Source organism: Hippocampus guttulatus, chromosome 11 (genome assembly GCF_054856545.1).
Source record: "Hippocampus guttulatus isolate MCC_2025c chromosome 11, RoL_Hgut_1.0, whole genome shotgun sequence".
Taxonomy (NCBI): domain Eukaryota; kingdom Metazoa; phylum Chordata; class Actinopteri; order Syngnathiformes; family Syngnathidae; genus Hippocampus; species Hippocampus guttulatus.
This window is the reverse complement of record NC_141271.1, coordinates 8,830,042-8,857,396: the sequence shown is the minus strand read 5'-3', so window position 1 is coordinate 8,857,396 and position 27,355 is coordinate 8,830,042. Positions and strand designations below refer to the sequence as shown.

The 27,355-nt window shown below is 41.0% G+C and overlaps 1 protein-coding gene across 5 annotated transcripts in view; it reads left to right on the top strand.

The window, feature by feature from the left end:
- Positions 1–17,386: 17,386 nt before the first annotated feature.
- Positions 17,387–27,355, top strand: part of dachd (dachshund d) — a 136,245-nt gene continuing 126,276 nt past the window's right edge. For all 5 annotated transcript variants that reach the window (XM_086124039.1, XM_086124041.1, XM_086124040.1 and 2 more), the window contains exon 1: positions 17,387–18,264. In XM_086124039.1, coding sequence (XP_085980165.1) covers positions 17,678–18,264 — 587 coding nt within the window. In that variant the 5' untranslated portion in view covers positions 17,387–17,677. The remainder of the gene's footprint in view (positions 18,265–27,355) is intronic.

Sequence of the window (27,355 nt, the reverse complement as noted above, 5' to 3'; positions counted from 1 at the left end):
GAGATAAAAAAGTACGCCGAGTGAGACTCCACAAAGTTCTTACTTAATAAAACACCTCCCAAGTCTATTTGCATTTGTATTATATGGTGTATTATGAGCTGAAACTATTAGTTGACAAAGGCAAGGCAAGTTGAATTGTGTGGCACATTTCATGGACACAAAAATACAAAGTGCTTTACAGAAAACATTCGGCATGACGGAATGAGAAACAAAATATTATTAGGACATTACAAAAATCATAATAAATTCAACAATAAATTCAAAAAAATGATTAAAACCAAGCAACAGGCTTGATCAGTTAAAAGATACCATGCAAACGGTAATCAAAAAAGGGAATTGAGGATGGATTCATATGAACGCTGTCGAAAACAATCTTGTTTCCTCTCCAAATTTAAATGGACAGTTTGAGCAGACCTGAAGTCTTAGGGATTTTTTTTTTTAAACAAGTGATGAGCATGATAAATAACTTAATGCTGCTTCACTTTGTTTGGTTCCGAAAACACACAACAGACCTGGCCCAGAGATCTGAGGGGTGTGAGGGGCTTCACAGGGTACTCTAACACATCTTGCTCGTATCTTGGTTCAAAACCTTTGAAAGATTTAAGGACCAGCAGCAAGTTTTCAAATCCATTCTTTGACTCACAGGAACCCATTGTCGTTATTTGAAGGCAGGTGTGATCTGGTCCAGTTTTCTGGTGTTTGTCAGGACTTTGGCGGCAGTATTTTGGATCAACTGCAGCTACCTCATCGTTTTTTGGTTTTTTTTTCAGACTTCTTAAGACACCATTACAGTAATTTAGCCTACTGAAGATAAAATCCTGAACTTTTTTTTCCTTGTCCTGTTGATCCAGAAAACACTTAATTCAAGCTGTGTTTTCCAGTCGGTACTAAGCAAATTGGGTCACCGCTTTTGTAGTTTGTCAGGTCTGAGTCACTAACCACACCAACATTTCTTGCTTGATTTGTGGCTTTCAACAACATGGCGTCCAGGTGAGTTCTGATCTTCAACCTTTACTTTTGGGGGCCTAAAACAATCACTTCTGTCTTGTCCGAATGGAGCTGGAGAAAATTCCGGTCAATCGATTCATTATTTTGGATGAATATACTTATGTTTGTATAAATCGGGTCAACTAATTATTTAATTGATCAATGGTGATTCGAGTTTACTGCCTGCGCTAACCTTGAGCGTCACGAGGGGCACCACGTCTGTTTTTTTAAGAATTCTGGAGAGGATAACAGATGAAAAACCTCTTTAAATCAAAAGGACGCAGGGGTTTGAGTTTTTTTCTTGAGATTAGTATCTATACAAGCCAGTTCTTATTATATGCATGTTTATTTTGCCATCCACATAGCAATTTGAATAGAAATGTCATAAAGAAAACTACTGGGATAGGAACAGAGGAGTAAAGAATGAGAACCTAATAGGATGAAATCAAATAAAATAAACTACAAAGTGAAGGAAATATAAAGAACAAACTTCTATACAATTTGGTAAATCCTGCAAATGTTCAATTCACAGTTTGTCAGAATTTGGCCCCAAATGAAATGAGATGATATGAATGAAGAGTGGCCCACTTGGAGTTGCGGTACAACTATCTGGTTATCGTCCGTTACAATCATCAGAGGCGCTTTGGTGAGAAGGAGAGGTGCGCTGCGCACACGTTTCATTGGGCCTGGCAAACAAAAGCAGGGTGTTGTTTACGCTGTTAACTTGTCGCGTTTGTGATTGCCAGCTGCGACACAGGAGCACTGGGTGCTCAGCCAAAAAGTGTGAAGACGAGAGAAAAAGGAGGAGAGCAAGCTCTTTGGTAAAATTCTAATTCAAAGGCCACTCCAACAGTCTGCGTTAACATGTGGGGGGTCTAGTTAATTATTCTAACATTTCTGTTTTTTAACCTGATGTCCCACCTTTGATAATATTTCTAAAGACTACTTCGCATTTAATAAATCCTTGTAATCTAAATTCAATCAATCCAACCACCCATGACTGATTCTGAAAGAAGATAAGATACTGTATTCTCATTTACAATTGTGACTGTTATTGCATTTTTATTGAAACAGTGCAACTTTATTCTCTTTGTTGTGAATTTATTTTTTTAAAAACTAAAAATAGCTTTAAAAAATTAGACTTGTTTCATTATATCCTTTTCCTAACCCCCTCTTCCTAAAATTAATTTATTTTTTGAGATGATAAAACATTACTCTTATCTATTGCTTTCATAAAAAATAAAAAAAATTCTATGTAATATAAGGGCGGCCCAGTAGTCCAGTGTTTAGCACGTCGACTTCACAGTGCAATTCCAGCTCCGGCCTCCCGGTGTGGAGTTTGCATGGGCCTCCCTCTCTCCCCGGGCCTGCGTGGGTTTTCTCCGGGTGCTCCGGTTTCCTCCCACGTTCCAAAAACATGCATGGCAGGCTGATTGAACACACTTAATTGTCCCTAGGTGTGAGTGTGTGCGCGCATGGTTGTTCGTCTCTGTGTGCCCTGCAATTGGCTGGCAACCAGTTCAGGGTGTCCCCCGCCTACTGCCCGAAGACGGCTGGGATAGGCTCCAGCTCCCCCCGCGACCCTAGTGTGGATTAAGCGGTTCGGACAATGGATGGATGGATGGATGTAATATAAGATGATATATTTTTTGGTGATAACATCAAAGCTTTAATATTCGATATGACATTATTCCCAAAATATTTTAAAAATAAAATTGTCTGAATTTAAGTTAAAGTTCTACATTTTTCTTGCAAGGACCCAGTTTTAGTTTACATGTTTTTCCTCTAAATATAGTCCCCCCCCACCCCCCCCACCACCACCACCACCACCACCCCTTTCCTTGCCAGTGTGGTCCTTCAATTGACTCCGCTGAACAACTGAAAGATGAACTTTCAAATGCAACCTCTGCATTTGGTCAATGTATGCTCCCATAATCTCATTTGTACTCATGAATAATTCAGTGCATCCTTTATCAGCATCTTTCAATAAAGAGGAGAGCAAGAAACGGTTGAGAAGCATGACGGATGCCGCCAAACGACACTGTTACAACTTTAGTGCAATTAAATGACGTGTGATCATGCGGCAAAGAAAAAACAACATCTTATTAAATGGATACATATCCTGTTTGTGCGTGGCAGTGACAATGCATCACACGATTTAATTTGTTTCTTTTTAAAGTGCGGCGCTTTAATGTATTCCTGCTTCTCCTCATTGTAAAGGACATTGCATCTCATTTCTTGTCACATGTCGTCTAAAATTCCTAAAGGTACAATTAGCATTTTGTCTGACAAAATGTTGAAAGGTTCATAGATTGATATTTGCAGAGGAAAAGAAAAAAACGTAGCACGGGTGTGTTTTTTCTCCCTCCTTGTCTTTCTGCAAATGCAAATTCTGACATTTATTAACTTTTATTGCAGATACTCTGTTTATGGATTGTAAAAAGCGGGCATTGGTTTAATGTGAATGAGGCAAAATTACAATGTTTAAACAGAATCTGTGTAATTTAGTGTTGTGTGGCAATGAAATGTTTTACGGGGTTGATTTATGATGTGTGCCAGGATATCATTTCTGTGTGCGTCTCTGCCAGGAAAATACATTTATGAAACATCTCACACCTTTACTTGAGATTTTTTTTTAAATATTATTCTCCATATCAGCGCTTTCCTACCTTTGGAGACCTTGAGTTTCCCCGATCGAACAGCAATTCTAATTTTACAAGATCGTTACATTTCACAATGTATTTTCATGTCGCATGACCTAGCAAAAAAATATGGCTTCACTGTATTCTTGGAACACACCTTAATACTTTTCAATGAATTGAAGACCATTCTTGAAAAAGTGAAACTATTTTCTGCTCTATTGCACCTTATTTCTCAAGAAACATAAGGTGCAATATAGATTTATTTCAGTAATGTTACAACTTCTTGTGGATAAACATATTTCTCAAAAAATGTAGCTTCATTCTTTTTTATTTTGACTAAATTGCTCATAAATTTGAATGTAAGTGTAATTGGTTATGTAAACTACACTGGCCGCTTGTCTCGGATGTGTTCTACCTCTCACGGTTCACCAAAGTCAGCTGGGATAGGCTCCTGCTCACCCGCATAACAAATGAGGACAAGTGGTATAGAATAATGTTTCACAACCTTAATTAATCCAAAAGAATGATCTTCTAAAACCTAGAGCTGTAATAAGGTGTTAAAACAGGAACGATTGGCGGCCGCAGGATGTGCGCCACTGGAACAGGAACATCCGGCGGCCGCAGTATGAGCGACGCTAGGACGGGAATAGGTGGTGGCCGCAGGACATGCGGCGGCTGAATGGGGGCGGGATGCGGCCGCGTGATGTGCGCCAACTCAACGGGGACGCGTGGCAACTGTGGGATGTGCACCGCTTGAGCCAGGAGACCAAGCACTCACCTCAGGTCCTGCAGGAATCATTCTGTCATGTTACGTGATGGTAGTGGACCCACAAAAGCAGGGAGGCAGGAGAACTAGGGAGTACTGAACAACATGTAATAACAAAAAAACTTACCAGGGAACACTGAAAAAATTAAATCCAAAACACAAAGTCCTGAAAATGCCAAGAATCTAAATCTAATCTGAACAAAATCAAAAAATCAGGACAGTATGAACGGCAACACAAATTTATTGTACCTTCTGTCAGTTCATGAAATAGTTTTTAGATGTACTGGCTTTGACTATAGGTCACTGGCTCGATAGATGAACAAAGATATACCGGTATGATTAATTACAAATGATAATTTTCTTACTAATTAAGTGACACTGGATGCTTTTCTAAATTACAATTTATTTTAGTGAAAACTAATCTGCAACCTTGGATATTATTTCCACATAATAGAAGGTCTTTGTTTTCATCATTGTTCTTTTTTAATATGACAACACATTTTCCTGAATAAAAATCTTGCTTGTAATGTAATGACAGCTTGGACCAAAATACCCCCACCCCATTTTTTTTTCTTTTTTCTTGTGGTATAACCAATATCGGGATCATTTTCGTTTGATTCTTTTGTGTATTCCCGTGAGAAATAATGTCAGCACTTTCCCACCTTCAAAGTCCTTTTGTTTCCCAGATCCCTCTTCACAATTCTAATTGTACAGGAACACTTGTTAAGTACGGCTGGTAAATAAAACAGGAAACGCATTATTTCCTTTTAGTGCAGATTAAAGGTGCAGCTTTGAACACAGTAATGAGCTTTTAAATAAAAATGCTGGCGGGGAATCTGCACTACTGACTAGTTTTAACTGCACTGGATTATTTTCTCCTCCTGGTTGTTAAACATTATTTCACCCAGTAATGAAAAATACATCTTTCCACCCGCCTATCTGTTAATTAACATGTTTGTGTTGGGCGATTTTCAAAAAGTGATACAATTGCTCTGGATCTGATTAAAAGCAGGCGATACGTAATAGGCTGCTTGTTTTCCTTTGCGTCCGTCTGTTAATTGAATAGGCTCGGAATGTCGTTCCTAGCCACAACAAGTTTGGCCCCCCTGCTCAGGATGTGCTATCTTAATTACGCATCGTTCTGCCAAATGCGGTTCAATTTCCTGGTCGGGACAGTTTCTGTTAACTGCTATTTTTTAAGGGCAACCGCCGCGTCAACGATGATGAAAGCAATTAAAGTATCCCTTTGTTTTCCCAGATAGGCCCCACCGCTGTTTGTAGAGCGTTTATTAAACATTTGCCAAATGGAATTGAATCTGTCATCGATGAAGTTTTCACAGACAATTACCTTTTAGCTTAGCAAACAACACACCCCCTCCCTCTACCTCCCTCTAGCTGACGTCTTGCCGCTGGCCGTTACATTTCATCACGCCAAATTCTCCAGCAGAGTGAGAGAGTGCGAGAAAGAGAGAGATAGCTTTAAATATAATTTTTTTTTCCATTGGAATTTCCCAATTAGCATAGCACATTTTCTCCATTCGATAAACTGCCTTGAGAAGGCAGCCCGGTTTAATCTGTTTAATGTCCGTGTAAACTATTATCTCCTGCTTCTAAAAAGAAAATCCCTTCAGGACATCATTGACACGCACTCTTCATAAGAAGACTTTTTGAAAGACGCCGTCGAGTGCGGCTGTGAAAGACATTTTATGCTTTATATACTGTATATTTCAATATTTTAAACATTTTTATGCCTACCAGTGCCTAGTACCAGTTTCTTGCAGCAAGTCCTCGGCGTGTGTTTCGCTAAGCATCGGCTTTTCTGTGTGGTTTGCGCAAGTTTGTCCTTTCTTGACTGGCACAGAATTGTGACTTGTCAGAATAACACGTCGAATGATTGGACCAGCCCAGATTGTCCGATGTCATTCAATTCAAACGGCACGTTCGCAACACTCCCTGCATCTCTCAAGATGCGGCTTGTTGTTAGCATGTTTTGCTGATCAATATCGTTGGGTTAGGAAAGACTCTGAGTTGCCCACGGGTGTGATTTTTGAACGTGAATGATTTGTTCCAGCTCACCCATGACCCTATTGAAGACAGGTGCTAAAAATAGTTCAATTGAATTAATGTAGAATGCAGAGCAAGATGGATCAAATTCCACTTGTGGGTCATATGCTGTGATGTGAACCAATGCTAAGTGTTTGGCTATTAGCGCATGGAAAAAAAATGTTTCTTGTTTTCCCACAAACAATAGAGTGCCCACATCCACATGATTGTTTTCCATCAAGTATGAATCAGAAGGCCTCCTTCTCTGTGCATCACAGCAAGACTCGCTCCATTGATTAGCTCCCAGGAAATGGCTCATGCATCTGGTGTACATTCTAACAAATGTCCTCTTTGCATTGCAATTGAATTGTGATTGTTATGTCCAATCAATGCGCAAAGGTCATGAGATCGCCGCCGCCAGCGCTTTAATGGAGAAGTCGATGAGGATTCATTTTAATCACTGCGGCTGTTGCCAGAACGAGCGCAGCGCAGCGCCACGGTGCCGTCAATGGGCCGGTAATTACCGCTGTTTATACAGGTTGGTGCACTGGCAATTTAGAGATCGACAAATCTCTTTTTTCTTCAGTGCGTTTGTGTTTTTTTCGAGCGGTGCGGTGCCAAATGAAATGCAACTGCAAATGATGCGGGCTTCATTGTGAGTGGCCGCATTCATCAGGGAAGCTGTTATTTGACGTACTTTTGTGAGTGGTGGCGTGTTATTAAAGTGTTGTAAGTTAACACTTGCCTTAAGTGCTGGCAGAGCGTGCTCTTAAATTAGTCTTATTTACAACACCAACACTCGATAAATGTGCCTTTTAAGTGTGAAAACACAACGGAAGTAAATGATCTCTTTTGGTAATTGAATTGTTACCAGAGAAATAAGACGATTAGCTATATAGAGTACTTCATTTCCCATAATTCCCCTTGGGCACAAGCCTCAGTTACTCAATGGACTTAGGTCAAATTTCTGCAAGCATTTCTGTATAATAAGGAGCTTGAAAACTAAAATAACTTTTGTGAACAAAAAGAAAAGATATACGTAAAAATATGCAGTAGTAATGCTACACATCCCAAGAAAATTAAATAATGCTAAAATCGATATTTTTCTGACAAATAAAGGAGTTTAAAAGCAATGCATGATTCCACTTCGTCAAGCAATTTTTTTCTGCCTTCATGTCCGTACAATGGTTGAGCCATGAAAATATATCCGCTTCAAGCCTTTGATAATTGAAATACCTGGTGCTTTCCATGCTGACATAAGAGGCACTGGACACAGACTATCTCGCGAGCTAGTAGGCTTCGGGGGAGGCCTCTCTCGAGTGAGTGGATGGGCGGCAAGCTCGCATGCGACCTGACCTCCTCTCTTGGGATTGAAATAATTACACCAAACTGCTCTGTAAATTCTGGCATCCGGGGAAGATACCTTTTTGATGTTGTAGGCATAGCTACTTCGTAAACTGCATGCTGTAGTGATTGAAAATGGCCTGGCAATAAGAACTAAGTAACTCGGGTTTAAGACATATAATGAGATCCAAAAAATGTGCCCCATTTTTTTAATTTATGGGGGAACGATTGACTCATGCTGGCCAAATTGCATTTTAGCCACGCCCCCAAAAATCATGAAAAGGGAAAAATACCTGAACACTGCATCTCCACAATTCAGCACTACATAGTTCTCAGTCTGTGCGCATTCAAACATATATCAAGTATTTAAAGGCATATCTGAGTTCATTTTACAGGGTCATGATAATCCAGTGGTCAGAATAAAAATTGCATGTTCCATCCATCCATTTTCTGATCCGCTTTATTCTCACAAGGGTCGCGGGGGGTGCTGGAGCCAATCCCAGCTGTCTTCGGGGAGTAGGTGGGGACACCCTGAACCGGTTGCCAGCCAATTGCAGGGCACACAGACGAACAAACATCCGTGCTCACACTTACACCTCGGGACAATTTAGAGTGTTCAATCAGCCTGCCATGCATATTTTTGGAATGTGGGAGGAAACCGGAGTACCCGGAGAAAACCCACACAGACACAGGGAGAACATGCAAACTTCACACAGGGAGGCCGGAGCCTGGATCGAACCCATGACCTCTGCAGGGTGTGGTTGACGCGCTAACCACTGTTCCACCGAGCCGCAAGTTGCGTGTTTTTTTTTTTTTTTAACAAAGGAAATTTGTTTCAAACAACAGGAAAGTCCAAGATGGTTTAATGACAGAATCTATTTTTAATAACAACAAGATTGTCAAAAAGTGACTAATTTGACATATTTGGATACACAATATTTGCCCTCTTCAGTGACAGTTACATTTTAGATGCAATTACCAAGTGCAATGAATACACTCAAGATTCAGCAATATCACTGTCGGCTTGATACTGTACCTCTCTACTTGTAACTAAACACCGACACTTGCTATCACATCGCCAGCCTGTCATAGACCGAGCTATGGTATTCTGTCCTCGCTGAGCATGCAGTGTGGAGTTCGATAGAAAGTGAACAGTTATTAAGAGTGACTATATGTGCTTGCTTCAAGCAGTTTATTGAAACTCTCAGTCGACGTTTACAGTCAATCTAACCCAAAATTGGACCTGCAGGGCAAAATGGAATAGGATTATCCCGTGCGAGTAAGACGTGTTATATTTGAGTCAAATTCACTCCATGTTCCTTAAAAGTGTGCGCTTTTAAACAGTATTTGACGAAGAAGGAAACATATTTTCAACATAATTGCAAGATGTTATGACGTTATCAAGTATTTGGTACTCAGTGTCAGCAAGTCATATGTCTGTCATGGAGTGGTCATTGTCTCAGGGCTAGAATATTTTGGACCCTAGTGACCAGAGTATTCAGTACACTTGCATATGTTTTGTGTTGTGTTATTTTTGTTATTTTGACTTCAAAATGGCGCCGCGAGAGTGGCTGCCTTTCCAGCAGCTCCTATATTTTGTTGTTCTACTTCTTCCTTTCATAACTGCTGCTGCGAATTGGGAATTTCTCCATTGCGAGACTAATAAAGGTTTTCTTATCTTATAATTGGACTTGACAAAAGATAAAAATGCTTTGTTGTTGTATTCGTTGAACAATGTTTATTATTTGAGATCAGTGGTACTTAACCTGGGTTCGATCGAACCCTAGGGGTTCGATGAATCGGTCTCAGGGGTTCGACGGAGCCTCTGCCATGAAGGTTAAGACACACCCGACTCAAGATGTTAATTAGTTATGACACGCCCGCTCGGCCATCACTGGCTGCAGATGGTCACATGACATTGCTTGTCCAATTAGTGCTGCGGGAAATTTTGTTCGCTCAGTAGTCACCGTGTGACTGTTGTGATAGGACGTCATACAATTTTTAAAAAACTATACTTAGCCCATGTAATTTTATTTACTTTTTTCCGTTTTTAATACATTTGTAAATAATCCATTTGGACATATGCAGTGTATAATTGGACACGCAATGTATAATTAAAATGTATTTTTAATTGACAGGTTGCCGTGTTGTTTTAAATACACTTTGTGGCCATTTTTGGCAGCCGTGACTAAGAAATTTGGCCTGGGCAATTGTCTAAGGGTGGCTAATGGCCTGACACAGTGGCCTTGTGGTCAAGGGCCAGTGGGCCACCGTCGATCCCTGGGAGGAATACCGCTACTGAAAGTGGACCAAATACAATAAGCCTCAGAGATCCTTGGAATAAAAGTATGAATAAACACAACATTGTGTAGCAATCGCATATAAGATTGATCTGGGATACTAATCATTGTTATCGACTCCTTCAACACAAACCATAAACTCATCTTTCAAACTGCTCCAGGTAACATGCAATATGTCTTCATATAAGATACTGAAGTCAGTATTGCTCTTTTGGTTAGCAATGGTGTTCAGATTTACTTAGACAGTTTTAATGTCTGTTGAACTGTGAATGATTTGACCTGACTATGACATAAACAAAGGTAATTGCACTTTTTACAAGATGTACATGTACATCACATTCGTGGTTCATTTGTGTCCCCACACCCCAAAAAATCACACTCTTTTCTCAACAAAATGCAACTTGTTTCTCATAAAACACATGTGCTCCAGTGTAGTGTCCCCCGTCACCTCTGGCGTGGCATGTTTGTGTTTGATGCTGCCTGGGAATAGATGAGTTCAAGGCGTTGCGACCTTGAAGCAAACAAATATTCATGATCAATAGTCGCTTTATTCCGAGCATCTCAATGATTCCAAAGTGCACGGTGACGCGCCCCCATTTTCCAGCGAGATTTATTCGCACGAGGCAAGAGGACGCTTGGAACGAGAGCGCCGTATCGCCGCTGCTTTCAAATGTCATGTAATCGTAGGTTAAAGGAGAGCCAAGCGATCCCGTAGATTATGAATTAGACCCGAAACACAATACAATTCTTTGTTGCGAGCGCAGTACAGCCGCACAATTAAAGTTATTTATCTCTCTTTCTTTCTTCCACCCCCCCCCCACCTCCCCCTGCACAACTTCATCAATTATATTGTGCTACACTTAATGTCCATAAGAGGATGATGCATGATTGCTCTAATTATTTCTTATTCACCATGCTTTCTAAAGCGTATCAATTTTGTTAATACCATGTAATTAAAACACGTCAGCACGCTACAAGTCGCCCGGCCCGTATTAATGACTATGAAAATTATTTTAATTAAATAGCCAATTATAGAAAAGTCTTAAGCATGAGAATTGACATTTAAATGAATTCCCTTTAAATTGCTTTTCAACATTGTTTTATCAAAGCGTTGCGGCCCGAATAAATTATCACAAGAAACAATATACTGTGCCATTGATCATACGCAACGTACATTTTCAAACGCCTGCCCTCCTCCATACATCATGCACGCTGATTACGTTTTTGACAAACTCATTTGTTTCATACGACCTCTGCCACGTCCGTGCACTTCTTAAAAAAAGTATTTCAACGAATAGTTTGTTTTTCATCACACCCAATTTGGAATTAGATGAAACTTTTCTGTAAATGCCATGTGTGTTTTACTTTTCCTTTGTGTTGGATGAGAACCACGCAACGATAATGATATGAAAAAAAAATGTGAAAGCTGCTTCGTGTATTGCCAACACAATTAATTTCATATAAATTACAGAAACAAATTATTTAGCATGCTAGCATCAAAAGCATTCTACTAATGAGTAGCAAATTTATGTAGTGGAATTTTTTTTCTTTCTATGTTGTACTATTTTACATGTATATTATTCTGCTTTTTCATAAGTTTCTTAAACTGCACATGGAAGACAAATTGTGTGCAAATGCTGCCCGATGACACAATGTGGGTCATCACTTTTAGCAATCGCTATAATATGCCACGGAGTGACTCCGATGCTTTGGAAACATTCTTGTGTTTACTGTACACACAATTTACTTTCAGATGTTTTTGAACTAGATTTTGGACACTTTTTAACTACTTTAGTAACAAGTTTGGTGAATGTATGTAAAGTATGTTAGGGGGCTGTCTGCATCTCTCCACCAAAAAAAACAAAAAAAAAACATGTTTTTTGAAATGTGAGGTGTGAAACGATTCAAAAATGGTTACGGTTCTATTTGAAAGTAGAACGATTCGATTCAGTTAGACTCAATGGGATTATGATTTGATTCGATACGCTATGGCTCAGTTCGAGAGGATTTGATGCAATTAATTTTTTTATTCCATTTTTCATACATTTGAATGAACTTGTTATCCGTATAACTCTCTATTAGAAAGGCCATTCTGTACGTATCTCAATAAATTATGTAAGTGGAACGTGATTCGGTTGTATTCAATGCATTTGCATCTTTTAAATCCCAAAATAATTTTCCCATTCAAAGACTTTTTTGTTACACCCCGAGAAAATGTACAGTATTTATTTTGTGATTCCAACAGTTGACACTGTCAATCAGGTGTCATAAAAGCGTGAGTTTGAGTCTGTTTCTGCAGTGGTTATCAAGGATGGGCACAGTCAATGTAAAATGGAGGGGACGCGTTGACTGCAACCAGAAGAGGTGCTGTTGATTTACTTTCAAATAGTTTGCTGATTTTTTTTCTCTCTTCTCCTAGAACAATCAATGAGCATAATGATTGATTATTTCATCATTATGAATTTTTCAGTTTGTGAGACGCATTTGCTTCATTCAGTGTAAAAACCATGCCACAGTTTGGCTTTGGCAACAGGTGTTTCAATGCAAGAGCTTGTTTGCCAATCGCTTGAGATGAAACACCTGTGGCTGAAGCCAAACTGTGGCAGCGTTTGGACTTTCCAAACGCCTAATCGCACCACGATTAGTGGCAGGGCAACTCGCCTACTTACATTGCCTTTGTCATCCAAGAGTTGCCGTCTAAGAAGAAATGGAGCAACCTCCCTACTCACCTGACCCGGCTCTGTGTGATTTATTATTATTTTTCCTCTTTCTCAACCCGTTTTGAAGATGTGGATGACATTAAGATGGACCTGATGACAGAGTTGCAGAGGATCCAGGAAGGATCCTTCCAGGAGTGCAAGAAGGCATGGCAGAGAAAGCTGGGAAAGTGTGGTAAGTCAAATCATTTTTATTTATTCAGCCTTTCATCACAATGAAGTCTCAAAGGGCTTCACAGGCCCACAGTTGATGAAGATTTGGGACATTTCTTGATCTAAACTCCCAAAACGGGCAAGGGGAAAAAAAAAAAAAGAACAAAAGTCCCTTTGTGCACGTACAGGTCAAGAATGCATATCAACATTGTGACCCCCAGATGACCCCGGGCATGTACAAAGTTATAAGAGCCCCTATGACAGCCCCTCAGAACCTACTCACACAAACGCGAGGCATCCAAATTACGTGAAAATTTGGTGGTCATTCAGGACTCACAGAAGCATAGTTTCATATGTATAGTAACTGTTGTTCTATAGATGCCGCTTGTGACTGCCAGAAGGGTATAAAAATTAATAAATGTCTCCCATTAGTTACAAAAAGGTTAGTTTGGAAACGACCATCCCGAATAGTTTACTTTATGCCGATGTGACATAAGAATTTAAAACTGTCAATCACAAAAGAAAATCTTTGAATAAAGAGTTTGACACTAGAACAGATTTTATGGTGGCAGAACTTGCAGATCTTTTTCTGAAAATGAGTTTTCGTATGCAATGTTGACTTATTTTTGCAGTTTTTTTTTCTTTTACTTTTTTTGATTTTATTTTACAAGCTCTGCAGTGTAGATGCATTTTTCCTTTATCAATAGGGGGGGGGGGGTCATACGTAGCAGCCCACCCACTTCATTGAAAGCTACCAGTGGCTGAAACAAGCATTGTTTAATGCAGATTCACCCCACCCCCAGCCACATACAAGGCTCATATATTATCCAACGTGATTCCCATAAAATGTTAAATATATACCTCTATTTGTTGTCTTCTGACTATTGTGAGTAGTGCAACGCCGTCAACCCGTACAAACAATACTTGCAAACTGTTGTGACATTCGTCGTATACAATGCAATCTTAATAAGGTGCATATTTAAGTGAAAGGTTACCAATATAAAGGGCAAATGGATTGCCACCCCAATGAATTTTAAGCAGCTATTGATTTTTACACTACAGGCCGCCTCTTTTCTTGAATGATAATTTTGAAATGACACAACCGAATCTCTTTCAAGTCCTCTGATACAACCGAGAATCAGAGCATCCGTATTGTTTTGGATGGCAAAACACTCTTTCCTCCCGGTGGGAGTAGTAATGTGCAAGCGCTCTTGAAAAGTCAATTAAAAGAAGAAATTTAAGATATGTGATCAGCAATTTAAATTTGGCACTTTGGTGATGTTATAGGGTCCTAATAATAAAAGTATATTTATAATCATGACTGGGATCGCACACAGTAGAGCACGTGTAGGCAAGGTTGACAACACTGGCAGATGGCCTTGTGGCAACCGACCATTTCTGCAATCAGTTGCGTGCACTCTGAATAGAATGTGCCAGTGGACAGCAATGAATGCTATGGGGATCTCTGTCCTGCTAACAAACTCAATTCTCGTCTTTTAAAAGACACCATATGTCACGATAAACACCAAGCTTATCTCAAGAAATTGACCTATCAATTCATTTTTAGATTGCTCATCCACATTCGGTTTGCAGCTGAACTGAAGCCTAAAACAGTTGACTTTGAGGAGGACACACCCCAGCCTGGTTGCCAATACATTTTTATGTTTATTCCATAGAAAATTATGTAAAATGACGAGATTGTATTTTTTTTTGTTTGTTTTTATTATTCCTGAATGGGCGAAAAAGTAATAAGAGAACTTCAGAATAAACAGCTGTTCTTGTGTTGGCTGGATAAATACAATATGATTCAATGGACAGGGATATATCATTTGCAATTCCGGGTGGTCCAGATGATTTAATTGTAACTCAAATGCCAAAAGTGGAAAGTAACTTCATCCAGCTGAAGTGAAAAAAAAATTGGCAATTGACATGTTTTTGGAAGTCTGTTTCTCTGTTCCACGGAGGTCAATGTATGTGTGTGAGCAAAGGAAACACAAGGAGCAATCGCATGCAATGTAAATCCTCTCAGCCCATCAAACGGTTTCTTCAGAGAAGCCTGGCGAAAAAGGCAAGCGAAGAGGAAAAATTTAAATGTAATCATGTGACATATCCAAATATGATAACTGCATAAATAAGACAGGTTAAAGTTGGTTTGCAGATCGTTTCAGCTCAGATTTTTTTTCGAAACGATTTAATTAATTACCAAGAGAGTAAAACACTTTACTGAATATGTGTTGAATTTACTTAACGTTATCACTTTATATTATTTGACACTTAAGGATGCCTTGTTCAGAAGTATTCCACTTTAGGTTGAAAGTGATTTTTTTTTCTCATTTGTCAGTTGGTGACAGCACAATATTTGATTTATAACACTCATGCTATTAATCATGACTTTTTGAACCTCCTCGCAAAGACTTTACCCTTTTCACCTTTATTTGACGGCCCATCAATGCAAGTCAGGAGTGCCCATTAGGTAGATCGTGAGCTACCACTAACTTGTGAAAGGAGTGAAAGCACTCATGGCATTAGCTCACTCGCTGCCAGCCCTTTTTGGTATAGCTGCCGGCCAACGGTAGTGAATGGGAGGGAAAAAAAAAGACTCCCACCGATCACAATGTTGACTGACATACAAATAAATCAATCAATAAGTAAACAAATGAATAAAGTATTCTGAACTTTTTTACATTTTATAAGAAGCTCGCATACTGAAAAAGTGTGGGCACCCATGCTGTAAGCTTAACAAGCATGCAAAAATAAGTAAAAGGGCGTTGTGGCTTCAATCGAAACCACAGTGGTTCTGGTGGTTTGGACTCAGTAGAAATATTCCGCAAACGTTACATGCACTTGTTAAACAATACAGAGAACTCAGCAGGCATGAATTGTGTTTTTGTGGGTGAACGTGTTTGTGTGTGTGTGTGCGCGCGCGCATGCAAATTTGTTTTTAAAGCATGCGTGGGTCTTCAGTGTGACAGTCATTTGACGACAACAATGTAGTTACAGCTAACTAGTGAGTTATAATGCATTCTATGAATACATTTTGAAAAAATGTCTTTCTCTTGAACTTAATTGAAGGGCCATGATCTTAATGCAAACATTAAGTGAATGTTTCATTCACTTATTTAAAAATATAGAAAGTAGGCATGCGCCATGTGTGTGTGTGTGTGTGTCTGTAATAGTGCTTGTGGGTGTCGTTTGGTGACAACGCGTTGAATTATAATGCTTGCTGTTGATTATGATATTCTGGACCTCCACTTGGAAACTTTTTTGCCTTTAAATTTTAAGTGAGGACACCTGATCTAGGGTATAGGCTACATAGTATGTAAAGCGAGTAAAATAGGTTGCTGTGGCTTGAGCAGAAACCACTATGTGTCTGGTTGTTGGGAAACATCAAGCAAACTTTTTATCCATTAGTTTAAACGCATACAGGAATTCAAAATAAGAGTGCATATGCAGTGTGTGTGTGTGTGTGCGCGCGCGAAATTGTTTAAAGCATGTGTGGGTGTTCAGGATGACACAGTATCTGATTGAACTGTAATGCTTGTTGCACATGAAGGCTGTTTGAGTTTAATTTTTAATGTAGTACCCCGATCTAACATTGTAACTTTGCAGAAAACATTGTAAGTACTGTAGGAACAAAAGGATAGTTGTGGCTTTCATGGAAATCACTGTGATTCTGGTATTTAGATGATGGATACATTGAGCGGTCATTTCATGCATTTGTTTAAAACACCCATAATAGGACAATGTGTGTGCAAAAAAATGACTTGAACTTATTCATTATAAGAGTGAGCATGTATTGAGTGTAAAAGTCTGACTTTTCCCCTGTAATTTTCAAACCATAGCTCCTAATGTAGGCTGTGGTGCAAAATAAGTATCTAAAAAAAGGGTTCCCCTCATGAAAACCACTTGGAAACATTTAACAAGCGTTTCCTGCGCTTGTTTGAAAATGTAATCATAACAGGACTGTGAGCGTGTGTCTGCGCGCGCGTGCTTTCGGCCACGCGCGTGTTTGCGTGCATGTGCAAAGTGTTTTTCAAGCGCGTTTGAGGTTTGAATATGACCTTTGGAATTTAGTATACAGTATAATCCATGCTGTAGAGACTTGAATACTTTTTTTTCCTTTTAACTTTTAATATGAGAGTCCTGATCTCGGCTATTAGCTTTCAAAACTAAAAAAATAAATCAAATAAACAAAAGGGTATTGTGACTTCCACAGTCGGGTGGTTTGGAAACAAACGTTTCATGCACTTGTTTAAACACATATTCATGATCGGAGCGGGTGATGCGTTTTGCGTGCGTGCGTTTCTCTTCTAAAGGCTTTTTGTTGCACTGTCCCCAAGCTCCACCCCCTTCTCGCGCACCGTGTGACAACAACAAGTCATCGAGCGAGCCCAGCTTCACTTTTCAGCTCATTTTCCTGCTGTCATTCCTCCTCCTATCTTTGATCATTGTCCTGCCCCCCTCCTCCTCCTCCTCCTCCACCTACTCCTCCTCCTCCTTTCTACCCCCATCACGAACTACTCACGTCTCTCTCTTGTTCTTCTTCTTTTTTTGGTGCCACAACTTCCACGCAACTTATCTGAGGAGCTCCAGACACACACACAAAAAAAAGGAACTCCGGTGGATTCTTTTATTTGGCCAGGCAGGCTGGCTCGCATACTTTGAACTTCGGCGACTCGTCCGTAACCCCCACCCCCCCTCCCCCCGAAACGTTGTAAGGTGACCATGGCCGCCGTCCCGGCTGCTCTCCTCCCGCCGACCTCTCTGGTCCCTCCGCCGCCTCCTCCTCCGCCCCAGGTCGCGTCCAGCGGCACCGGCATCAGCGCGTCCCCGTCGTCGGCCACCTCCTCTCCGTCTCCGTCCTCCTCCTCCTCGCTGCCTCCCCTGCCGGCTGCGGTGGGAGCCGCACAGACGCTCTTCCGCTCTGAGCTGCTGGCCGCCGGCAGCCCGGCGGGCATCGCGGCGGCCGGCAAACCCGTCTACTCCACCCCGTCGCCCGTGGAGAACATCCCGCAGAATAATGAGTGCAAGATGGTGGAGCTGCGCGGGGCCAAGGTGGCCTCATTCACGGTGGACGGCTGCGAGCTCATCTGCCTTCCCCAGGCGTTCGACCTGTTCCTCAAGCATCTAGTGGGGGGCCTGCACACAGTCTACACGAAGCTCAAGAGGTTGGAGATCACGCCGGTGGTGTGCAACGTGGAGCAAGTCCGAATCCTCCGCGGGCTCGGTGCGATCCAGCCCGGCGTCAACCGATGCAAGCTCATCTCCAGGAAGGACTTCGAGACGCTCTACAACGACTGCACTAACGCCAGGTGAGTGAAAAGAAATGTGTGTGTATGTAAGTGCGTGTGTGTGTGTGTGCGCGCGCGCGCAGGGGGTTGGAGGTCCGCTGTTCTCCGCGCTTCTCGCGCGTAAAGCGCACGGAATTCCGTTTTAGTGCGTACATTGTAGGATATTAAAACGTTGTTGTGAGTGCCAAAGTGTTTTAAGCGTGCATAAAAGTTCAGACATCCAGGGAGGGTCAGAAAAAAGCTTGACATAAAAGTTATGTCCCGACCAAAAAAAAGGTCACTTTCGGCATTAATTCAAGAGCATTTAATTGGTGACGGTCATTTTAAGCCCTCAGTGGTAGCTTCAATTTAAATTGTGGTGTGTTTATATATATTTATATACATATATAGTGACGCATAGCGTACACAAAACCAAATCGCACGCATGTAGGCATTCAAGGAGATATGTCAGTGTGAAAGTGGGACACAAACAGTGCTGGGGGTGTCTGGATAGTGCCTTGCTCAAGGGCACATCTACAGTAGCGTAGAAGCGGGCCAGCAATTCTCCAACAACTTAATATATTTTTATAAACGTATAGCTCCAAAATCCAAAATCGCACCAATGGCTCCTGCAGCCTGCAATAAATGATCAAATTATTCAATTGATGCATTCAATTACGGTAAATATATATTTTTTCCAGTGACGCACTTTTTTTTTTTTACAATCAATTTTAAAAGAAAATATATAATAGTATATATTTTTTAATTGACTGCCATGACTCCGCTCCATAATAATGATTACAAATGTACCAAGTGCACATGCCAGGAATTATGATGGGAGATTAACGATCCTCAATTAAACAGCCTCCATTTGGAGAAAAGCTCACCACAGATACATTAGTGGTGCGCGCACACACACAAAAACACCAGGGAGGGAATGAATCCATCATTCCATATTAGCAATCAGAATATTTTTGGATCTCCATATGTTTGAATATGACATGATTAAAAAGCCACAGATCAATAGTTGATTATTCCTGTCTCTCACACACACCGGTCAGACTGACCCTCTCACCTGTCACTGTGATTGATTCCATATCGATCCCCCCCCACCAACCGTTTCCACGGAGACGAGCAGAAAATGCAAATATGACGGGAAGGTGGCGGAATAGTTGTCAACACTTTGAGTCACTTGGTCAGCATTAAAGATGTTGACTACCGCTTAAATCACTCTGATTACCACTCACGTATGTTTTAGGTCAAGAAGGGAAAGCTTTGCTTCATGGAGCATTTTTGCATTATTATTTTTTAATAGAATTAAATGTTAAGTTGTAGGACCTTTTCAGATTTCATCAATATTGAACATATAGACAAAATATGTCAGTCAAACATGTTTATTATCGTATGTTGTGTGCATCAGTGAGTTCCATGTTTTTCGGCTGTTTGACTTTTCTTGTTTTCGAATTCCAAAATTTACCGATACATTTCATGCCCTTCATTAGACGACGGCGTCAATACACGACGTCAAACATTTGACAGAAAGCCCCATGGGATACGTTGTGGTCATTTACCACCATGCATTTCGTGTTAAAATTAGGCCTTCAAAGTTATTGCTGTGTATGATCCCATGGGTCTATTGGTTGCCGAGCCCCCCCCCCCCCCCCCCGTCTCCCTGCCCTTCATATGCTTATTAGGCATTCGTCAACTATGTCAGCTAAAATGAGCAAATCTTGACACACATGCGTCACCCGCTTCCTCTGTGGTGACATAGTCGAATACCTCTTCATGACGATGTGTAGGTGTGTGTTTGCGCGTGTCGTTTTGGTGGATTGCTTTGGGTTAAAGGATAATGCAGTGCCTCGCGCCGCTTTAATGACGCTAAAGTGCCGAGCCATTTCGGGGCACACGGACACAGCACTGTAATTGTCTGTGAAAGCCGCCAGGTCCTGCGGGTCGGTGCAGGGCTCCAAATCAATCAGTCAAGAAGAGGCCTGCCCTGCCGAGCGTCCGTGCGTCCGCTTGTCCCATTTGGAGAATTACATCACGTGCAAGAGGCATCTGCTGGATAAAAGGCTTCTGTTGCTTACAATGATTTTATTTGCCGGGGATGTGTGTGCAATGCGGGGGTGTGTTAGTGTTTGATTGAACTGCCGCTGACAAGATGGTCAGTTTGTGTAAACAGGTTGCCCGCACCCACCCCTTTTTTCCCACCCGCCAGATGAAAAAGTATCTTCTGGAAATAGTCTCGACTCCCCATCAGTTGCTGCTCTTCTTTATTTACGCAACAATGAGGTGAATAATACTTGTGTATCGACTACAATGGGGTTGCACTATTTCACATGCAGCTATTAAGCCCCCCCCCGTCCTCCTCCCCCTGTTCATCCCCGCTTGTCTATTGTGCTAAAACAACACAGTTCAACATTGTACCATCACCGGTTGTTGCCTCTTTGAGAAATAATTTGGATTCATACAACTCGTTATAATGTTGAGCATGTTGCAACTTTGTTTGGACGTCAATGTCCAAAAAATGTTAATAACAACAATTCACCTCCTTTCCTTCTCTTTTGCTTTTATCGCTGAGCACCAGGCTAAAAAAGGGCAAAAAAAAAAGTGTCAGGATACATGCTTTTCTTTGGACAGCGATGTTTAACCTCGCGATGATGATTGCAGTAAAGCTACTGAAGTGGTTTCTGTTACAGGACGAGGCAGTCTGAGTTTTAATAACAAAATGGAGGTACTGAATAACTGTCTCAAGTTAACATCGTCCTTCAATTCTTTATAAATACAGTAAATAAATGCCACACCCTACCGTGTGTGTGTGTGTTAAGGTTGGGGGGGGGGGGGTTAAAAAACTGCTGGCTGTAATGCCACCATGTGTTGAGTTACCACAGCAAAGACGTGGCATCTTTAAAGCTGATAAGCTTTTGATGGAGCTCAGAAAAAAATAGAAGCAAATTGTAAAAACATTTATCGGAAGCCATCTTATTTACCACAAATGACACCTCTGGCAGCTCTTACATGGTGGATGAAAAGCTGATTTTGATTTTAAACAAAACAAGATGGCATGAAACGCGTTAACGTGAAACAGTATTTCTCAATATATCCAGGAGGGCTGACCAATTAATTCCTTATACATACATTATCCCAATACATTATTTGTATTTACCGGTATGTTTATTCAATATATTGATTATATGATCGCAATCGTTATATGGTAGGGAGGATCACCATTAGAGAATATTTCAAAATCGTTAAGTCGTCGTATACTGACCACGAGTACATACGGTCGCTTACCCCAAATGGACTCCCGGCAATCTTCACTTCCTCCCCGGGACAAACAAATTCTAGAAGGCAATGGTTATTTTCCTTCTGACTGATACCACTAGGTGGCGCCATATACATCTTCACTACATCACGCCCTGCCTGCAGATACGATGTGGTATCTGTAAAGCTGGGATTTAAGATTGAGTCTAAACTGCAATTTAGAAAAAAAAAACGGAGTCCTCTCAGTATCATTCCTTTCAGCTTACCCGAGCTTCTCTGCCATTTAGTAAGTAAATGCGCATGGAAACGTTCTGAGCAAATGAGGTTTGCATCAACGTTGATTCAAGATATGGTATTTTTTGGCATTAGGGGAGGTTTGTTTTACCAACGGTTTTGATGTGACCTGACAACATGTGCACTGTGTTTTTGTACTTTGTAATTATTGTTCATCTTTAGGAATATTGTCATTGTTGACCCCTTGATTTTCTGAGGGGCTCTCCTGCGCCTCTTTCCTTTGCCTACCACACACTAACAGGCACACACAGATCGAGGTTCAGTAATCTCCCTTACATTACGAGCGGCCCTCCAGGAGCCCCCCCCCCCCCCCCCCCCCTGTTCCAGCTACTTGTTTTCCTTTTCATTTTCCCCGCGGTGGGATGGGAAAAAGGTTCTTATTGCCGTGTGACACTTGAACTCTCTGAAAGGTTATTATAACATAGCAGGTGGCGGTGGTGGGGAAGCGAGCTGTTTGGTGGACCTAAAGATATCGCATATCTCTCATTGGTCTGCTGTTGCTGAGAAAGGCGCAGCAATGTTGCAGTTAATTGACAATCATGGTCCCGCCTCACTCGCCCTGAAGGTTAAGCACCCCAGACAGCGTCATGCGACTGGGGAAGGAGGCCCTTCCTTAAATACAGTCTTTATCGCCGCGAGGCACCCATGATATTGTGACTTTCTTCACCCAAAAATTACAACCTTATTCTCATGTATATTTTGGTTAGTAGATCTTAAGTCCAACGCTTTTTTTTTTTAAATGAACTTGTTTTCTTGTGATACTGTTTTTTTTTCTTCTGAAACATTCAGAAACGGAGTCTCACTCTCCTGATCTTTTTTCTCAAAATTGTACAAGGTTATTCGAATTAAACAAAACAAAACACAATATTACAACTTTTTAAACAAAGTGCACTGTTCTCATATTTGTCCTGCATTTGTTCTTGAAATATTCAGCTTTTATTATGTCCCTAAAATTTGCAATATTTCTCATCACTTTACTGGCCAAAGTATAAGTGCTAACATTGTTACGTTATTCTCACATTAAAAAGGGTTTCTCATCTTAATATGAGATTTATTACCATTTCTTGTGATAAGATGCTTTTATTCCACATGTTTAAATGTGTCGTCTGCAAGATGTTTTCTTGTCCCCGTGTGTGTTTGTGTGTGTGTGTGTGTTTGTTTATATATTCATTCATTCATTCATTCATTCATCTTCCAAACCGCTTTATCCTCACTAGGGTTGCGGGGGGTGCTGGAGCCTATCCCAGCTGTCTTCGGGCAGTAGGCGGGGGACATCCTGAATTGGTTGCCAGCCAATCGCAGGGCACACAGAGACAAACAACATATATATATATATATATATATATATATATATATATATATAGTTTGTAGTGTCTATTAGAGGGGTCCCCAACCTTTTTGAAAGTGAGAACCACTTCTTGTGTACTGATCATTGGAAGGTCTACCCGTTTGATACACTCTTCTAAAATAATTTGGTTCCAATAACTGTTAATGATACTCAATTCTATGAAATGCTGAGGAAATCGCAATATCCCATCACTGGAGAGCTAATTTTAGAACATGCCCGCAGGCTGCTCCCATGGTCCTTGGTGGCAAACTGGTGCCTGTGGGGTCCATGTTGGTGACCCCTGATCTAACTTACCTGATTAAAAGTGTCAAGGGGTGCCAGCCCTTGCAAAATATACTTTTTTTTTTTCGCTCACTCATACCCCCCTTTTCATCAAATGCACCACATTGACATGACATCAGGCTGGCGGAGTGACCCCTATTATTGTGAGCTGCGGAAAATGTTGTGCTTGTACTTGATTCTTACCACTTCTCTGTTCAACACCAAACATGTTTCTCATGTTATGGCTTTATTTTAATGTTAAACTTTTTTTTTTTTTACAATTTGCCAACTTGACATGTTTTCATATTGTTACAACACTATCTTGCACGAGTCAGAATTTGTGTTTTCCACCTTTTTTTCGAGCCAGATATGCAACACCAAATTTTAATAAGAGCCACAAATCAAGTTTAAACAGACCCATTTTTGTAAGCTTCAATCTTTGTTTTTTTGGATTTGTTTGCACATGAGTTTTGTATTGTATTTCATTGCATTGAAGGAGCTGACCCAACAGGAGCACACACACACACACACACTCCATCCATCCATTTTCCGACCCGCTTGATCCTCACTAGGGTCGCGGGGGGTGCTGGAGCCTATCCCAGCCGTCTTCGGGCAGTAGGCGGGGACACCCTGAATCAGTTGCCAGCCAATTGCAGGCACACACACACTCTTTAGAAGAAAAGCAAATCATCTGCACCTCTTGCCTGGCGTCAACCTAACTCGCTTGTGCATCTTTCAAGCGTGTTTAAGCCTACACACACATGCTCACACATCGGGAAATGACGGTAATTGTTTTGTATAGCGCTCCGTGTGATCTGCCACCGAGGGTGTAAACCCCCGCTACCACCAACAACCGGCATCCCCCCCTTCTTATCCGCCGCCATTGAGCTCCCTTATAATATATTTGTTTTCTTACAAGACGCCAATGTGTTTACAGGTACTCAGGGGAGATTTCTGGATTCCATTCAAATGCTTCTACCCGGTTAGAGTGGGTGCCGAGATACCCGTCACTCGGCAACCGCATCCAAGAGGGAGCCAGAGCGATAATAACTTCAAAAACAAGAGTGACAGATGCCTGATTAGACAGGGTAGAGTGGGGTGGGGTGGTGAGATAGTGGTACACAAAGCTGTTTCAAATTCCTTGGAAGTGAAATTGCCCATGTTTTTCTTTTTTTTCAAACAGGTATGGGATGTATTTATTTTCCTTCAATGGAGCTCTTCTAAATTTGATTAGGTACAGTACAATTGCTCAAGTCAACTGTGCAGGTGACAGATGGCGGCAAGGTGTGACCCCCCACCCCGCCCCCCTTGCAAATAGTCTCCTTGAAAAATCAGAAGGGCTTTATTAACATGACATTCATCCAATTGGAACAAGTGAACAAACATACCCCAAATAAAATCTTTTTTTTTTTTGCTGGGGCGCGGGGTGTAGCGGCTGCAGATTTGACTTGTTAAAAGAGGCTTTGTTTGCCGTCGTCTTAATGACGTTTGTGGCTTTGGAGGCTATTTGCATGGCTAAGATGCGTTTGCTTCATTTGCCTGCTCTCGCTCCTGCTCTTATTGGTATGAAGAGTTTTCGCGACACATGGGCAATGAGAGAGGAGTGGCAGGGAGGGCAAAAAAAATTCTTACAAAGAGAGTCTGCGGTTGTTGAAATGATCTTTTTCTTAAAAAAGGAAGGAGTTTATTCTTGTCAATGTTACTGGTTCACTGCATTTTTCTTTTAACCCATGTTGTTAATCTTCACCCTTTTCCTCCACATTGTATCTCCCCAAATGAACACTATTCTCATATTTCTCCAACTTCTATGCAGTTTTCTCTTAACACTTTGAACGTCTCCTAATATTGCAACTTTTTTTCCTCATATTTTGTCATTCACAAAGAAATCACAACTTTATCCTTGCACCATTAAGTTTTTTCCCCTCCTAAGATTTCTTGTGGCATTTCATGTTTTTTTGTTTTGCTTTTGGTAATACATTTTTGGTGGCGCATAGCACAAGTCGACAAAATGTTAGATGACTCTTAACAGCAGTTAGCGAATCACACAAAACTCACGAGTTTCACATCAAATGCTCCTCCACCCTAAGCCTGCTCCTCACCATGCGCCGCATTTAGCGAGGGTGGCGCGCGTCTCAGACGCAAGGACGCTAAACGCTACTGACAAGTTGGATGCTGGAGATGAGATTTCCTGATTGGAGGAAAGGAAAGAGGAACATGGGCCTTGGGTCGGCACCGTCTAATATGGTCACATGGAGAAATTGATTTTCCTCTGAAATTAATTAATTTTTCATACAGCCTAAAGCTGGAGTTAAAAAAAAAAAAAAGAGTATTTTCCCTTTTTGGAAAAGTATTGCCTAATCATAATGCTTTTTTTGCCCCAAGGATGAAAAGATAATTGTACAAATGCATTTGGAAATATGTATCACTGAGTATTTATGATTAAATTATGCAAATAAGCCGCTTCCCATACTTGGCGGTGCCCAGATTGTCTAATTAGGATTGATATGGCGAGGAGATGTTGGGGAGCCTGAATACAAGCATGTCCAAAAGAGCAGAAAATTGAAAATGACAAGGATGGAATCCTTAAAAAGTGTCTCGTTTGCTCTCCCACTACCCCCCCCCCCCCCTTTCCTCTTTTCTGTCTAATTCGGCGTGGCCGTATCAGGAGTTAATTTTCCCCGGGTTCATTTCTCGTCTGAGCTGACAGGAAAAGGAATCCATCAGGGAGGCCATCTCAGACGGGATTCCACAAATTTCCTCCACTTGTTTTTTTTTCTTTCACGGCCGCTATCGGGGATGAATCTTCTCCTGCATAAACACACAGATGTTGTTCCTCAAGAGTTACTCTTTCTTCAGCTCTCTATTCCAAACAAGCAGCTCGGCTTTAATAATGTCAGCTTATTTGGAACATTAAAAAAAAATATTTTTTTTTTGAATGAGCTGCTCCAAATGCCGTCGATTAATCACAATTTATTACCATCATAAAGCACTTGAATGCAAGCTTTTCCATTGCAGTGAGCCTTTGTCGTTTTAGCATTTTGAAAAGGAATTATTATTATTTTTTTGTCAATGCTGTGTTACGCTCATGCCTAAATCACATTCTCGTCGTTTCATGCAAAGGGCCTCACTCCAAATATTCACGAGTGAAGAAAGTAAGAGCGAATCTAATTTAAGGAGTGCACCTGAGTGAAGCGAGCACACTGACAGCAGCCAAAAGTCTGGTATGATTTTGTTAAATATCACAGTTCAGCGTCACCGTGACACATTTTTCCCGCTGCCTCTTCTTCCTCAGTTGAAGAGCACGACACAAGATCTTACATTGAAAAAAAACAAACAAAATACCCGATTGTTATCTAATCTTTACCTGCCGCAAACTGAGAAAAGCCCCGTGAGCTAATGACACTTGAGACTAGCGGCTCATTCTTCACACTGCTTCAAAAGCTTTCGCCCTCAGTCAATACCTTGTGATGACCAACCAAAGAAAAATGACCGTAACTCTGTTTGACGGGAAGTCTGAAGCAGACAAACACTCAATGCAGTCACTGGTGTGTGTGTGTGCGTGTGTGTGTATTGTGCTGGATTCAATCTCACATTGCTGAGTTGAGTCAGCAGATGAGACATTGCTTTGATTTTCAACAGAGGTACTGTTTCAGGTTTTATTGAAAAGCGCAGCCATGGTATTAAAACCGTTGAGGGACCAACTTTGGAATGTGGGTAAACTTTTGGGCATCATAGTGGTTTGGGAAATTTCCCCTTTTCGGATAGAAATGATCCAACAAATTCATTAAGAGATGATTTAAAACAATTACATTTCTGGGTCATATCGAGCAGACTGGTGGTTCCAGACATGGACGTCGATCAGCAGATTGTACCCATTCTGTCATTCAGACATAACAGGGCAGTAGTATTGTTACTTAAGGGCAGAGACCGTTTATTAAAACATGCTCTTTACATTTTCTTTGGCAC